Below are 13,888 nucleotides of genomic sequence, written 5' to 3' on the forward strand. Positions count from 1 at the left end.
TTTGAATAATGTGCCTGATGTAAATGCTCTGCCATCCATGAAAACCCCAAATAAGGCAATAAAAGAATAAAGGTATACCAAAAATGCCTAAAACCTACAGAATTCCAACAAAATCAGAGTCAAAAACAAAGCATTTTGAAGGTAAGGTTAGGTCTTTGTTAGATGTTAGAAAGTATGAATTTAGAGATATATGTACGGTGGCAAATTTCAAAATATTTTAAACCATGTCTAGATTAGGTTGAGGAGAAAAACATTCTTATAATTGCTTTTGTTGGGAATGATCCTGTTAAAAATCAAATGACCAAATAACCTAAATGAATCAAAGCCAGAGAATGGGCAGGGTTTTCAAAAGGTGAATGAGAAGAGCAGGCTTTTGTACACTAAATGATCTAATAAGCATTAAACAAGAGAAACGCACAATTCTAATTCAGAAAGTAAGAAAAATGTCAAAATTAAATGTAAAACAGAAACAAAATTTTTTGAGAAATTAGCCTTGCCATGTCAGTAAGACTTTCCTGTATTTAGAGCAAACAGGAGATGCCTTCTGAGCCTAAGGCCCCCTCTGGCTGCTGTGATCCAATCAATAACTCTGAGCAAACTTTCTAAAGAATTGCTGCATGAAGACATCTAAAATAACTACAAGCACAGTGAAAAGATATAGCAAGGATAAAAAAAATATAACAAAAATGTAATTTTTACTGAATCATGATAGCCTTCCACTTCTTGACTATGATTTGAAATAACTTCTTGTTTTAATAGTTTTAAGGGTGAGTTGTTTTGTAGACTCTGACATAATGTGGAAACGTCTTCTTTATTTAACATTGTTTAACAATAATATTTCAAAAGTAGATAAAAAGGATAGTGTTGGCTACTGGGATGCGAGTAATAAAAAAAGACTTCTGTGACTTTAAAATTCAGATGAATAACGTTCATCATTCCCTCTTCCATTGCACAACAACAATAATTGTATTCATAATCATAATTCTTTTCCTACCTTGAAGATGATGAACGAGGGCCAGACAAGTCTGCAAAATAAATGCAAAAATGTTGACATGGAATTTTCTATTTTTTTTACTTTCCGACAACAAACTTAGGTATGATTTTTAATTTAACTGTAACCTCAAAACAAACTGTGACAAAGAAAAGAAACTTCAGAAAATAAGGTTTAAAATTCCATAGCAGAACAGATTGAGAACGTACTGTCAATTCACAGTAGATGAAAAATCAGTAAACATTTCAATCCAAAAATTCCTGCTCATCTACAGCATACAGAGTTTTCCTGAAACATTATTGTGACTTTTAACAAAGAGGAGTGCAAGATACTGAGTCCAGAGTCCTGCGTTAGACCCACCCGGTCCACCTTTGTGTTCAGCTCTGTCTGGAAGGAAAATGAAGGCTGGTGCCTGGCAGCACACTTTGCAAATTAGGTCTAATACTGAGTACATGACATGATCTTTCTTTTTCACATGTGTCGTGTTTCTGTGCAGCTTTTGATTGGTAGAGCTAAAAAATACTGTTCTAAATAAATGTGATACATTGTCTTCCAGGTTGAAATATATAAAGAACATAAATTGTGTTGAGGACAAGGCTGAGGAATTATATACAAAAATATAGATAGATAGACAGACAGATGGAAAGATAGACCTTTATTTGTCTCCAGGGGGAGATTTGGCTTTATACAGAAGTCCTCTTTAATATAACATATAAGCATAAATGTGCAATCAGAACTCGAGACTAAGTAATGGCTTGTGTCGATTGGCTTCTTTAAATGCCAGTCTAAATTGGGACACTAGCAATTACAGGCAAATTTCCATGTGTTTTTAATCATTCTGCTCATATTTCTATCTATCTATCTATCTATCTATCTATCTATCTATCTATCTATCTATCTATCTATCTATCTATCTATCTATCTATCTATCTATCTATCTATCTATCTATCTATCTATCTATCTATCTATCTATCTATTCCTACCCTCCATTGATTCACCTCTGCTTCAGATACAATCTGCCCTGCTGGAATAGGCTTCATCTGTGAATTATCTTTTTGTATTGCCCATTAAGATCACAAAAATTCAAAAAAGACATTACCTGCCAGTTACAGGGTGTACTGAAAAATCAGATAACCTTTGCCTTCTCCCACATAAGCCTTACTCAAAACCAAATGAACTGGCAGCAAAAATGTATAAAGGACAGCTTTATTATTCTGGGTTAACTACTATGCCAAAAAATGTTTTAGGTGTTCACATTATCAGGGCAAATTGATTTTATTACAGGTTGATAGTTTTTACATGCAGTGTCTTTAAAAAGTATTCACCCCCTATTGGATGTGATCAGATTTTATTGTTTTACAACATTGACTCACACTAGATTTAATCTGGCCTTTCTGACACTGACTAACATAAAAAGACTCTTTAATATCAAAGTGAAAAACAGATCTCTACAAAGTGGTCTAAACTAATTACCAAAATATAAAACACAAAATATTTGATTACATAAATAAATAAATATTCACCCTTCTCAAGTCAGTATTTAGTAGATGTACCTTTGTCAGCCATGGCAGTATTGAGTCTGTGTGCACAGGTCTCTTTTTCTATCAGATTTGTGCATCTGGACGTTGCAATTTGTCCGCAATATTTTTTGCAAAAACTGCTGCAGCTCTGCCAGGTTTCTTGGGGTTTGTATGTGAACAGCATTTTTCAAGACCAGCCCAAATTCTCAATTGGATTGACATCTGGACTCTGACCCAGGTCATTAACATTGCTACTTTTAAGCCATTCATGTTTAAATTTCTTTTAATGCTAGGGGCTCTTGTTGTTGCTGAAAAATACATTTTCACCCAAAGCACAGGTTTATTGCAGACTGCATCAGTTTTTCCTTCAGGATTTCCTTGTACTTTGCTGCATTCATTTTACCCTCTAGCTTACCAAGTCTACCAAGGAGCATGCTGCCGGGAAGCATCCCCACAACATGATCCTGCTACCTGTATGCCTCACAATGGGGATGGTGTGTTTTTGATAATAGGCAGTGCTGAAGCATTTGGTCTCATCAGACCACAGAACCTTCTCCCAGCTTACTTCAGACTCCCCTGTGTGCCTTCTGTCAAACTCTAGCCGAGATGTCGTGTATATCTTTTTTACAGTGGCTTTCTCTTTGCCACTCTCCCATACAGCTGTGCCTGGTGAAGCACTTGGGAAACAGTTGTTATCTGCACAGTCTCTCTAATCTCTTCCACTGTATCTTCAACCTCCTTCGGAGTTCCTCAGAAGTTTCTTTGTTGTCTCCCTCACTTGGATTCTTCTTGCACGATTACTCAGGTTTTGTGGTCGACCTGCTCTATGCAGATTTAACACTGTGCAATACTCTTTCAATTTCTTTAATGACTGATTTAAATGGAGTTCAAGGGATATTCAGTGACTTAGATATTTTTTTGTCTCCATCCCCTGACTTGTGCTTTTCAATTGGCTTTTCATGGAGTTGCTTGGATTGTCTTTTGTCTCTGTTGTATAGGTCAGGCCATGATACTGAGTCACGACAAGTTGAACCTTCCAGGTAAGATTCATTTATACGACAATCAAATAAAACCCTTAACTACAGATGTTGATTTAACTAATTGATGTTAATTTAACTAATTATGTGATCTTTAAAATCAATTGATAACACCAGTGATCATATGTGCCATATTAAAGGGAGTGAATACTTAAAGTGATGATAATTTTGTTTTTTATATTTCTAATTAAATTAGACAACTTTGCAGAGATATGTTTTAACTTTAACTTTAAAGAATCTTCTTTCTGATGATAAGTGTCAAAAAAGCCAAATTAAATCCACTGTGATTCAATGTGTATTAACAATAAAATGTTAAAACTTCCATAAGAGTAAATACTTTTTGTTTGTCTAAGGTAAAGTGATAAGAATCTTGTAAACTGCATAAAAATTCTGCTACCATTGTAATCATTGATTGTGTTTTTATTAACTAAAATAAAATTGAATAATGAACACTAGTAAAGGGGTGCAGCTTTTTTTCTATCTGCTATGATTTTTGATTCAAAGACAATGTGTTTGTAATTTTAAGATATGGAGTAGTAGAGTCTAAAGTAACAGGCATCTAATAGCACAAACTACTAGACAAACAATTTTTCAACAATACTGACAAAATTAATTTGCAGCATTCAGTCATATCTTACTGAGCTGTTATACAGGAAAGCCAACTCCTCCCTGTTAAATAGAGTTTATGTCATGTTTATAAAGTTTCAGTTGTTTCCATCACACGGCTGGTTTAGATTCACTAGAATCCAGAGCATTAGACTAAAAAAATATTTTATTCCCATTGGAGATGTAATAAAGTTTTTTATTACAGTGCATTTTCGTAATTCAACATTATTATATGTAAGAATCTTATATTTCTGCTGTAAGATGTTATTTCTTCTGCATTGGATTATTTTCTTGCGATCTATGTAACAATATTTGATCAAATTTCATTCTGGGATAATAAACTGTACCTAAACATAAACCTAAACATTCAATTGTTTGAAAAGGATGAATAAAATGCAATTTCCCCATGTGTGTGCCAAATGAAAAGTAGCTTTACTGATGCTCCTGTGTCTTCTTAGTACAATAGTACTTTTCAGATTGCTTTCTTAGAAGCGGCCATAAACTGTATGGCACAGCTGCGTCTGATAGGAACCTGACTTACAAGTTTTCTCCTGAGTTCTAAAAAGGAATAGCTCCTTTATTTCAAAGTCTGAAAACAAGCAAACAAACTTTTACATTTGTTTGTGAAAACTTGCAAGTAAATCATATTCAGTACTGCACTTACCAAGTCTCTTTGAAATGGTGCACCTGTGTTTTACATGACTTTTGCGATCGTTTGAATGTTTAGTACTGCTTCAATTCAAAAATGAGCTGCAAAGCATCACTGTGTTTAAAGCCCTCAGTATGTTGAGGACTAGTAAAACTCCCATACCTGATGGGATTTTATCAATTACATTGAAAGAAATGAAAAATGTCATCTATAAGCCCTTATTAGGCATATTTGAGCAGTCACCTGGGAAATTTGCAAAAGTTGCAAATATGACTCCAGTCCTCAAGATGGGAGACTAAATGGATCCTGGTAATTAGAGACCAATAAATCTTACTTCTATGCCATGCAAAATTATGGAAACTATAATAAGAAATAAATTGGAAAAGTACCTAAATGAAAATAATATACTAAACTAGGGGGCTGCTCCCTTGCTTACTTCGCTCGCCAACCCCTGGGGGCAGGTGCTAGATGCTTGTTATCTCTTAGCTGAACCGCTCGAAGGGTGTTGGGCGCGCCTCCATTAGAGAAAGCAATTGTATTTAAAGAGATGATATATAGAAGAGTGGGGCGGCACGGTGGTGCAGTGGTAGCGCTGCTGCCTCGCAGTAAGGAGACCCGGGTTTGCTTCCAGGGTCCTCCCTGCGTGAAGTTTGCATGTTCTCCCCGTGTCTGTGTGGATTTCCTCCGGGTGCTCCAGTTTCCTCCCACTGTCCAAAAACATGCAGGTTAGGTGCACTGGCGATCCTAAATTGTAGTGTGTGCTTGGTGTGTGGGTGTGTGTGTGTGTGCGTGTGCGTGTGTACGCACTACCCGGGATTTGTTCCTGCCTTGCGCCCTGTGTTGGGTGGGATTGGCTCCAGCAGATCCCCGTGACCCTGTGTTAGGATATAGCGGGTTGGATAATGGATGGATGGATGGATATATAGAAGAGTATGCGGGGCATTGAGGAAGATGGTTTGATGATTAATTATTATAGATAGAAAATTAGTTACTTGAGTATTTCACTACAACTGCCTATTTTAAATACCAATAAATAATAAAACACAGTATAAAGTAAAAGTAAAAAAGTAAAAGTAGAAATAAAAAATTAAAGTGTAATAAAAAATAAACATTAAATTAAATTAACACCTCGTCAAAAACAACATTATGAATTGCTATATCGTCTAACTTACATTCTATAAACGTTGCTTTTTTGCATTTCTGTTCACATATTGTTTGGGATATTTTCCTCTTTTTCATTTATTGGACGATTGTCTTTGTTCTTGATTTTTATTACATGCAGCTCTTTTTTGTTTATTTTCTTTTTTTTGACATTCTTTATCAGCTCTTGTCACTCTTTTTCTATCGCAATCTAAAATTCGATGTTCTTGAATAGATAATTTGCTTTTCTGCCTTGCCATTATAACCAACTGCGTTGAAGAGTGAGTTAGCCCTGAGAGTGTCATGGAGTGGTACAGAGATAAGATGTGTGCAGTGGAAGAAAAGATTGGATGAGCAGTGTGGAGGGAAGTGGTCAAGGCTGAATATCACGGACATAACAGAAAACTTTTTTAACATAATCCAGAGATAGCAGCCAGGATGGGTTTATAAGAGGAAGATCCTACCAAACCAATCTTTTAGATTTTTTTGAAGAATCAACCAGAATAGTTGACAAAAACAAACATGCAGCATCATTTACCTAGACTTAAAAAAACCCTTTAATACAGTCACACACCAAAGATTAAATCTGAAACTAGAAGCTGTACACCTAAGAGGGAACCTACAAAACTGGATCTCTAGTTGGTGAACCTGTGGGAGACAAAATAATGATAAAAGGATAAAAGATAAAAGGAGAATGCTCCATGTATAGTTAAGTCATCATCGGAGTCCCTTGGGGGTCTGTGTTTGGACAATTACTCTTTCTGATTTATATCAATGATATTGATTCTGCATAGTTAGTAAACTTCACAGATGACACTGAAATTGTAGTGATGGCAGACACGGAGGAGGAATTCAAAAGATATTGGACAACCTTCAGAACTGGGTGAACACTTGGAAAATACAATTTAATGTAGAAAAGTGTAAAGTGGTAAACGTGAGGAAAAGGAACATCAGTTAAAAATACAAGACGGAAGACACTGTCAAACTGGATGCAACGTCTGAAAAGGATTTAGGGGTATATGTTGACACAACATTTTCATTGACTAAGCAATGTACAGAATCAATTAAAAAGGCAAGTAAAATGTTAGGTTATGTCATAAAAACTATTGCACATAAGTCATCTACAGCTCAACCTACTCTATATAATGCACTAGTAAGACCACATCTGGAATATTTTGTGTAGTTCTGATCACCATGGTACAAGAAAGATATAGCAGCACTTGGAGCTGTTCAGATGAGTGTAGCCAAGTGCATCCCAGGACTAAAGGACCCATCCTACCCTGACAGACTAAGAGAATTAAACCTCTTCAGTCTCAAACAGAGGAGAGTGTGTTTGGACCTAATTCCGGTACTGAAAATCCTCAAAAGCATTGATAAAGAAGATCCAGCAGAACTGTTTCAGCTTAAGGTTAATTCACATACTCCAAGACACCATTGGACATTAAGAGGAAGTGCATTTAAGGCTAAAGCCAGGAAGCACTTATTTATACAAAGAATTGTGGAAATCTGGAACAAACTACTGAGACATATAGTTGATGCAAAATCCTTTACAACCTTTAAGAAAACAAACAGCCTTGAAAGACTCAGTGGTCTCTTCTCATTTGTCTACTTTCTAATGCTCTTATATTCTTTAAAGCAGAACATTTTCACAAATCATATGAAAACTTGGTTGAGAAAATTGATTTTGATATTACCTCTAGTATTAATCACTCAAGTCTTTGACTAAGCAAAGGCAAAAATGTTTAAAGATAAACACACAAGTAATACACTGTACTAAAACACAAGAAAGTAGGCACACAGTCTATATTGTGTGTGCCAGCCGGTCTGCCAAACAAGATTGAATACTGTGAAAATATTACAGAACTGTTAATATCTCACCTCTTCGTTGCTTTTTCTTACAGTAGCATATGGATGATATGATCACAATTAAAATAACTGCACTTGATCCTGCTAAAATTGTAGCCAGAATGTTTATATCAAAGGTAAATGAGTCAGCGTTACTTTGGCCATTCGAAGTACCTAATAAAAGAAAAAGATATTATTTAGAAAGATAAAATAGTATATTTTCACTATTTATAGTCTTAGTAATAAATCCTTTATTGAATGCTTTCACTCTCTTTGAACAGCTCATATCATCTTGCCTGAAGAAGGGGCCTGAGTTGCCCCGAAAGCTTGCATACTGTAATCTTTTTAGTTAGCCAGTAAAAGGTGTCATTTTACTTGACTTCTCACTACAGCTCATATGAAAATGATACACATTACTATAGTATTTTACCTAACTAAACTGGAATTTTTTCCACTTTTTGTCCTGCCAGATTTTAGGAATTGAGATAATAACTGACCAAGTGGTATTGATACAGAAGTAGGAGTACATCAGGTAAGTTGGTTTGTATTCTTTATTAAATAACAAAGAGCTATACATTATGCATTTTAATACATTGTTCATGGCTCTGAAGAAAACTGAATGCTAATTTCTGGTTGAGACATTTAAAGTAATAAAGTACTGTACATACAATTAACAAAAATCTATCCACCCATTAATCCCTTTATTGATTCCTGCAAATGCATTTTCTTTCAGATTTTTTCTTAATACTGATCACCCTAAAGAAGCGGACCATTAATTAACTAGACTGATTCTGGGAGTGCAAAATATAAGCTATGAATGTGAATATGAATATGAATTATGGAAGAAGTTGAGTATTTCAGTTAAGTCAGAAGAATAAGAGATGACATTATTGAAGTGTCTGAAATTATGAAGAAATTTGTACAAGGTTTGCAAGATATTACTTTATAAACAAGTTCTTCAACAACAACATGGGATCAAAGTTAATGGTATGTTTTACACAATTACAAATATTGGAAGATTTTTCTACACACACAAAAAAAGCATAGACACCTTGGTGTGGTAGACAGTTGTAATTTGGTGACATTATAAACTCAACTTGATGTCATATTGGAGAAATAAGGTGAACAGAATTGATAGGTTGTGACCTGAATGCCTTCTCATCAGATAATTTCATAAAACTAAAGCAAGATATGCAGTTAAAAATTAAATGAATACTTTTAGTCAAAGAATAAAAAATACTATAATGATCCTGTTGGCAAGAGGTTGCCAGGATTACAGATGTCATCACAGTGGCACAAGGCAGAGAAAATTAACCCACAAAATGACATAAAGAGGTACAGCAAAAGAACACCTCTACAAGTCAAGGTGGGATAATGGAGCCGACCTCACATTAATGGCCTCTGTCTTTTCATAATGATAAACTGAGGTGCTCTATCACGGTTTGTGTAATATGTTCTCCAGTGGAACATTCACAACCCTGTGCCATCCTTGCGTTGCTCTTGCTGGAAACTTTCAAATATGCAAAATAGTTAGATTAATAAAAAAAACCTGCAATGTACTTATACTGTAGGGACTAGTAAGCAAATGGCTCAAAATAAGAAGATGTTAAATGGTATTGCACCACTATAATAAGCAAATCTTGTCTGCTGTTGGCACTTTAATACTAATTTGATAGAGATTTGGACAGCTTAAGTGTTGGCTAACTGGGTTGATGAGGAAGGTCTACTTCGGCATTTGCAAAAAAAGCTGGTTGAAACCGACTATATCAAAGAGTTGGTGATGACAATGATATTGCAGAGGCGGGGAAAAAAAACTGTGGGTGGTTGTCCTGTTCAGACCACATATTCTAATTGTTTCATGACCTATAAAGCAATGACTGAGCAATTTTTAGCACTGCTTGTGGGATCAACAGATGCTTTCAGATTCATTGTGATTTCAAAATTTGACTGTCTCATATTTGTGTTAGGTAAAATTATTTCCATTTGCTAATCAACATTCAATACTTTGCCACCCTTTTAGTGAGTATATTGAATTGACCTTGATTTATATCAAAACACTAAGAAGAATACTATTTTATTTACATTATTTTAGCCTGTGTCCTCAATCTGTCATTCTTTTATCAGAACCTACTTATTTATCAGGTCAATTTCTGCTGCCAAACAATTTCCTATAAATTACAGTGATGATTGCCTGCTCCTGTCACCTGCACTACTGTAACATGGTGTGAGTCACATGACACCATCAGTTGTGACCAATTATTGCAGAAATATCACAACTGGAGTAGCTGTAAGATCGACTTCTTTTGCAAAAACTACATCGGGCATCACCAACTCCAGTCCTGGAGCGCTACTGTGGTTGTAGGTTTTCATTTTAACCCTTTTCTTAATTACAGACCAGTTTTTGCTGCTAGTTGACTACTTTTCCCTTAATATTAATTGATGTTTTTATTATTCAGTTCTCTGATTTGCTTAATTTTTTCTTTAAACAGCACAGAAACAGGAATGAGATGTGAAATGAGCTAACAGATGACCAGCTAAGTCAGGGCCTCAAACTCTAACTGGTTCACTGGTTTCTTAATTAGAAACCAATTTTGGCTGTTAATTAAACCTGTTTTAAAATTCCATGACTTGTTGGGCCTCTCATTCTGCCACAGTAGAAATTTACAAAACAGTGTATTTTCGTTTATGAACACCACTGTCAAAATGTTTCATGGACCTGAGCAAATCAACATTACTGAGACCATAAACTTTCTTTATTTTCAGATATTGCATGATGGACACAGGTTGCTGGTCATGTGTTGGTTCATTTTGTATTTCATTATTTTTTAGCTGCTGTTTAAGGAAAAAGAAATACTTCAGGTGTTGGAGGCTTAAATAGCTAGTCAAATAAAATTAAGACAAAAGAGTTAATTAGAAACATAAACTGAGCACTAATTAAGAAAAGTGTTAGAATGAAAACCTGCAGCCACAGTAGGAGTTAGAGACTCTTGTCCTACAGTTATCAGATCCTGAAGCAGCCCCAGACTGGAATCATTTAGCAGCCTTTCTCTTCACATCTTTTTATACTTTAAAATTCAAAATCAATGTTTTTTCCTGCTGAATTGGCATTTGTGTATTCTCATTTAGAATATTACAATATTGACACATATACCACAATTACATATGTGCACAAAACTCAAAACTATATATATTGTAAAGGAATATTAATTTTTATATACAGTTAGTACTTGGTATCCACGAGTTTGGTTCCAGGACCTTGTGTGGATACCATTAGTTGCAGATGCTCAACTTATATAAAATCTTGTAATATTTTCATATAACCTAAGCACATCATCTCTTATACTTTAAATAACCTCTAGATTACTTGCACTATCTAATACATCAGCCAATGCAGATTCTCCCATGTAGTGCTGCTGCCTCGCAATAAAGAGAATATGGGTTTGCATCCTGGGTCCTCCCTGCATAGAGTTTGCAAAGCACTTTGAGGAGAGAGAATAGTGCTATATAAATGTAAAGAATTATTATTATTATCTTTAATTTCTTGAGGCTGTAACACTTTACATAACTACCCAGCCATTTGTTACTTGCCGTAAACTCCTTCCTATCGCTCTCCTCAACCCTTTCACAGTAGTGCTCATAGAGTGCTTTTTCATGTGTCATTTATCCATCAACAAATGCTTCTGTTTTCTGCTTCATGTCCTCTAACCACACACTTAATGTTTTCTTAGTCTTTGTAAGCACTTTACCACGAACCAGAGAGACCATTTTTTTCTGTTGTAAGGGTAGCACTAACACTTCCACGAATTTCAGCTTCTTTCTAATTTATTGCGTGAGTGCTCAATTCATTCTTACCAGCTTACCGACCCACTTCAGCAAGTGACATCCCGCGTGTCAAAAGATCTACAATTTTTATTTTCTCTTCGAGAGGTAGCACTTTATGCTTCCTCTTAGCCTTTGAGATATTGCTTAGCCATTTAATTGCATTTAGGAGCCATTTTATCACAGAAAAAAGGGTGCACACAACACAAGTAGCGAATGAATGATTTGTGATATTCAAACAAGAAGTGCTGGAGAGAGACTAAGGATCTATGAAATGGTGTGAGGCTACAACAGGGTGCGTCTACACATCACTTCATTCGTATAGATTAGGCGTAGTGCTTGGCACGTGGCAAAGCTTTTTGGAACCTTCTATAATGTTTTTGATCTGCAGTTGGTTGAAACCACAGATGCAGAACCTGCAGACACAGAGTTTTTACTGTAGATAGATAGATAGATAGATAGATAGATAGATAGATAGATAGATAGATAGATAGATAGATAGATAGATAGATAGATAGATAGATAGATAGATAGATAGATAGATAGATAGTTTACAAATCATGCTATAGAACTAATGTTCTAGAAGGGAAGTAAAATACATCTGCAAATTTTTAAATTTTTAGCATTAAGATTACATAATACTAAACAATACTTTCTGGTTAAAATTTGCATCTACAAATAATATGTGTTTTTGCATCTCCAACAGACATATCAGACATTGTACATTAGGCAGTGGAGAATTTGCACATGCGTTTTTAGTAAAGTTTAGTGAAAGTCTTCTTTGTCTCTGTGCAATGGTGTAATTCTTTCTTTTTCATCCTATACTGTACTTTGTAGAATATGACTGATATTTAAACAGTTTAAAGGAAATTACAGAAAGCAAGTAAAATGGCAAATTACGCTATCAGCATCATTCAACAATATTTTACAGATACATGTCGACAGACATTTACTCTTTATATGCTCCCTCATAGAGATATAGTGATAAATTACTAATCTATAAAGAATGGATTGTTATGGATTATTGTTCACTAGATTTTTGATGAAAAACACAGTAAATATAGCTATGCAATAAATATAAATGTTTGAAGTTTTTTGTATATGTGGATTCTTTAGTTTGGCCAACCTATAAGTCACTGCAGGACTGAAAAACTACATATAAAAGATGTCTGTAAAGTTCTCATTTTGACATTTCACCCCAATATGTCTGAAGTAACACAAATTTAAAGTCAAGTAACACAAATTTAAATATTCTCAGGGACAACATATTATCTTGCCATCACAGTACAGTAGCACAGGATGGCTTCAAGATGAAACTGCTCTGTATGTTAAATTACCATTTCAGATGTTCTGCCCACAGTTCTTCTGGATTCTTGTAGATGTTCAACTCTTGGACCAGGATGTAAAAAAAGTAATACTTTAATTTTAAAATCTAATTTTTTTACCTTGATATTGCCTGTCATTAAAGTAAAGAAATATGACTATTAACTTTCCAAATAAAATTTTAAAGGATCATTTAGGTATATCCTGTAGAATACTTTTATATTTCACTATAAATGTATATGCATATTGTCTAGCGAATCGCTTAGCAGTCTTGTTAAATTCTGTCAAATATAAAGAAAGAATATGTAGACCACATTTCTAAAATTCACTCAATTTAATTAAATACACTTAAGTGTTTTAGTTTGTCTCCCGATATCATGTGATTATAAGAGTGTATATACATTGTATAAAAAATGATTTTATTTGAAAAATGGTCAAAAAACCAAACCAGAACACTTGTATAACAGAACACAAACGGTGACAAAAGGTAACCATACCTTCCATCCATCCATTATCCAACCTGCTATATCCTAACTACAGTGTCACGGGGGTCTGCTGGAGCCAATCCCAGCCAACACAGGGTGCAAGGGATGAAACAAACCCCGGGCAGGGCGCTAGTCTACCGTAGGGCACACACACACACACACACACACACACACACACACTAGGGCCAATTTGGAATCTCCAATCCACCTAACCTGCATGTCTTTGGACTGTGGGAGGAAACCCGGAGTATCTGGAGGAAACCCACGCAGACATGCAAACTCCACACAGGGAGGACCCGGGAAGCGAACCTGGGTCTAACTGCGAGGCAGCAGCGCTATCCACTGCGCCACCGTACTGCCCAACCATACCTTTGAATCAAAATAAAATAACACTGGCTTTTCTTAAAGTTTAAAAATCAACAAACTCCTCGCCCATCAGATTTTTTCCTTCAATACAATGTTTTGAATGTTT

General features: G+C 35.2%; 1 protein-coding gene across 1 annotated transcript in view; it reads right to left on the reverse strand.

The window, feature by feature from the left end:
• Window positions 1–957: 957 nt before the first annotated feature.
• The window catches only part of LOC114664833 (uncharacterized), a 32,199-nt gene continuing 19,268 nt past the window's right edge, over window positions 958–13,888 (reverse strand). The window contains exons 4-5 of the mRNA XM_051932799.1: window positions 7,823–7,963; window positions 958–1,025 (exon numbers count right to left, since the gene is read on the reverse strand). Coding sequence (XP_051788759.1) covers window positions 991–1,025; window positions 7,823–7,963 — 176 coding nt within the window. The 3' untranslated portion in view covers window positions 958–990. The remainder of the gene's footprint in view (window positions 1,026–7,822; window positions 7,964–13,888) is intronic.

The sequence above is a fragment of the Erpetoichthys calabaricus genome, chromosome 1 (assembly GCF_900747795.2).
Source record: "Erpetoichthys calabaricus chromosome 1, fErpCal1.3, whole genome shotgun sequence".
NCBI classification, from domain to species: domain Eukaryota; kingdom Metazoa; phylum Chordata; class Cladistia; order Polypteriformes; family Polypteridae; genus Erpetoichthys; species Erpetoichthys calabaricus.